The sequence below is a fragment of the Triticum dicoccoides genome, chromosome 3A (genome assembly GCF_002162155.2).
Source record: "Triticum dicoccoides isolate Atlit2015 ecotype Zavitan chromosome 3A, WEW_v2.0, whole genome shotgun sequence".
NCBI lineage: Eukaryota > Viridiplantae > Streptophyta > Magnoliopsida > Poales > Poaceae > Triticum > Triticum dicoccoides.
The window spans coordinates 104,420,515-104,422,798 of record NC_041384.1 but is presented as its reverse complement, the minus strand read 5'-3'; the positions used below and the strand labels follow the sequence as shown (position 1 = coordinate 104,422,798).

At 57.4% G+C, this 2,284-nt stretch overlaps 1 protein-coding gene across 1 annotated transcript; it reads left to right on the top strand.

Annotated features, from left to right (window-relative positions):
- The first annotated feature begins 238 nt into the window (after nt 1-238).
- On the top strand, nt 239-1,099 carry LOC119267395 (embryo-specific protein ATS3A-like). The gene has a single exon (XM_037548777.1). The coding sequence runs from the start codon at nt 339-341 to the stop codon at nt 921-923; it is 585 nt and encodes a 194-aa protein (XP_037404674.1). The 5' UTR covers nt 239-338; the 3' UTR covers nt 924-1,099.
- The last annotated feature ends 1,185 nt before the right edge of the window (nt 1,100-2,284 follow it).

Here is a 2,284-nt window from a genome sequence, read left to right as displayed (position 1 = left end):
TAAAGAACACCTATCGTGTGTGTTCAATGAGGACAAGGACGCCAATACTCGTGGAGCACGCTGAGCCAGAATCATGTCCTCCATTTGACACGTGGACCTATCGCATAATCACACGATGCAGCGAATGTACGGCCCCACTGCCGGCCACCTCGTCCTCACCATCTACCAACCCAGCTGGAGCCTGCACTGGCCCCCAGTATTCAATCTCGACAGATCAGATCACACCAGACTCGCAAACCACACACATAAATAATTTCCTTACCGCCACTAGGCAAGCCAGCCACGATCCCTCCAGTCCACTCCAGCCCTCGCCGGTCGCCGCCACGACCGATCCCGCCATGGCGACGGCGCCGCCGCCGCGGCTCCTCCTCCTCGCCCTGCTCTCCTGCCTGAGCCTCGTCTCCGCCGCCCCGTCGCTCCGGCCGCTCCCGCGCGCCGACGACGACGACGGCCTCGCACGGGCCACCGGCAGCCCCTCGTCGCCTTCGGGGCGAGGCGTGGGCGCGCGGACGTGCTGGTACACGGTGCAGATCAAGACGAGCTGCTCGTCCCCGGCGCGCACGTCGGACGCGATCAGCCTGGCGTTCGGGGACGTGTACCGCGACGAGGTGTACGCGGCGCGGCTGGGCGGCGCCGCCGGCGCGTTCGACCGGTGCGCCACCGACACGTTCAAGATCGGCGGGCCCTGCGGGTACGGCGTCTGCTACCTCTACCTCCGCCGCGCCGGCCGCACCGGGTGGACGCCCGAGTGGGTGAGGGTGTACGAGCCCACCGCCCCCAGCGCGCCCTCCACCTTCCGCTACGGCGACCCGCTCCCCAACAACGTCTGGTACGGCTTCAACCGCTGCCCGCGCCTCGCCTCCTCCACCTCCACCTCGTCGTCGTCTCCTTCCTCTGGCGCTGGTGCTGCGCAGGCGATGTAGCCATGGTCGGAGCAGGTCGTGCGGCTCGTGTATGTATGATGGTTTGTGGATCGAGTACTACATGTGGATTCATTTCTGCTGTGCGTGAGTGATTGCGGCGTGCGCCTGCAATAATCCCGATCGAGATGAAATGCTATATGGTACCACGAATAAAACCTCTCTGTTTTTTGGAATCATCCATTGTACCCCCCGACATTGGCATGCACCTGCGATGTTGCTACCATTCGACTTGTTTCATCGCGTGAACCATCAAAGCATATGCTTCGCATGAATGTCAACGGATCCACGGCGACGGCGTACACGATGCCAATGATCGATCTGGATCCGCTTCCAAGTCAACAGTCTGTTTGGAGAGGGGAAGACATCCTGCGATGCAACAAAAGTCAAATTTACATGTTTCAAGAAAGGAAAAACGATTCTAACCAGCCGACACGCCGAGTCTTCCGCCGGTCGCGCGCGGGTCGTTAGATCCATCCCGATCCAAAGAACCTCGTCGCGCCACGCCCCCGCCCCACCCACCGTGAAATCACCCCAGGTGCTTCTAGCATGAGTTTTGTTGCAACAACTGTAGAAAGGGTGCGACTTTCATTTCATAATGAGAGAGAGAGAGAGGAGCGACCAGAGGGTGACGACTTTGGCAACGGCTGGAGATAGGGAGCGGCATCCCTGAGGGAGTCCTGGACTGGGGAGAGGGTCCTCGGGGTGACGGCTCATCTCACATCGGCTGGACTGTTGGGCCACATCGTGTCCGGACCAAAGACCTTTGTGCCTTGGTGTGTACCCCAAGTTAAGGTAGAAGATATGAAGTTTCCTTGATGTAACCGATTATCTATAAACCCTAGTATCCCTGGTGTCTATATATACCAGGAGTTTTAGTCCATAGAGGCTAGGAGAACAATCACCATCCTACTAGCTAGGGTTTATGTGATGCTCCGAGTCCGATGCGCCAGGTGTCTTCCAGTTATTCGCTGTTGTTGCCATATCATTTATTTGTGTGTTGCATTTTGTCATGTCATCATCCGCATTGCATCCGCATGTTTTCAAAACTCACGTCCGTCCCGGTCTCCCCGTTCCTTCTGTTGTTCGTTCTGAGCCCAGACACACTTGCACGCGCCCGCGGCACGTCCGAAATAGTATTTTTATAAGTGACCGGGAAATGTTCCCGGAATCGGTTGAAAGTTGGCATGCGGTGTTTTTATGTTGTCAGTAGGCAGCCTGCCAAGTTTCACCGCATTCGAAGTTTGTTTGATGCCCCAACAGATAACTATAGCGACAATATAGTTGGTCAAACGTCGGACATTTCTGGTCTCCGGAAATAGTCACAGGACTGCACTCCTTCCCCTCTCATCTCAGCCCAACCC

What these genes read in the sequence shown, in the direction of transcription:
- LOC119267395 (XM_037548777.1), top strand. Translation starts at nt 339, where the DNA reads ATGGCGACGGCGCCGCCGCCGCGGCTCCTCCTCCTCGCCCTGCTCTCC.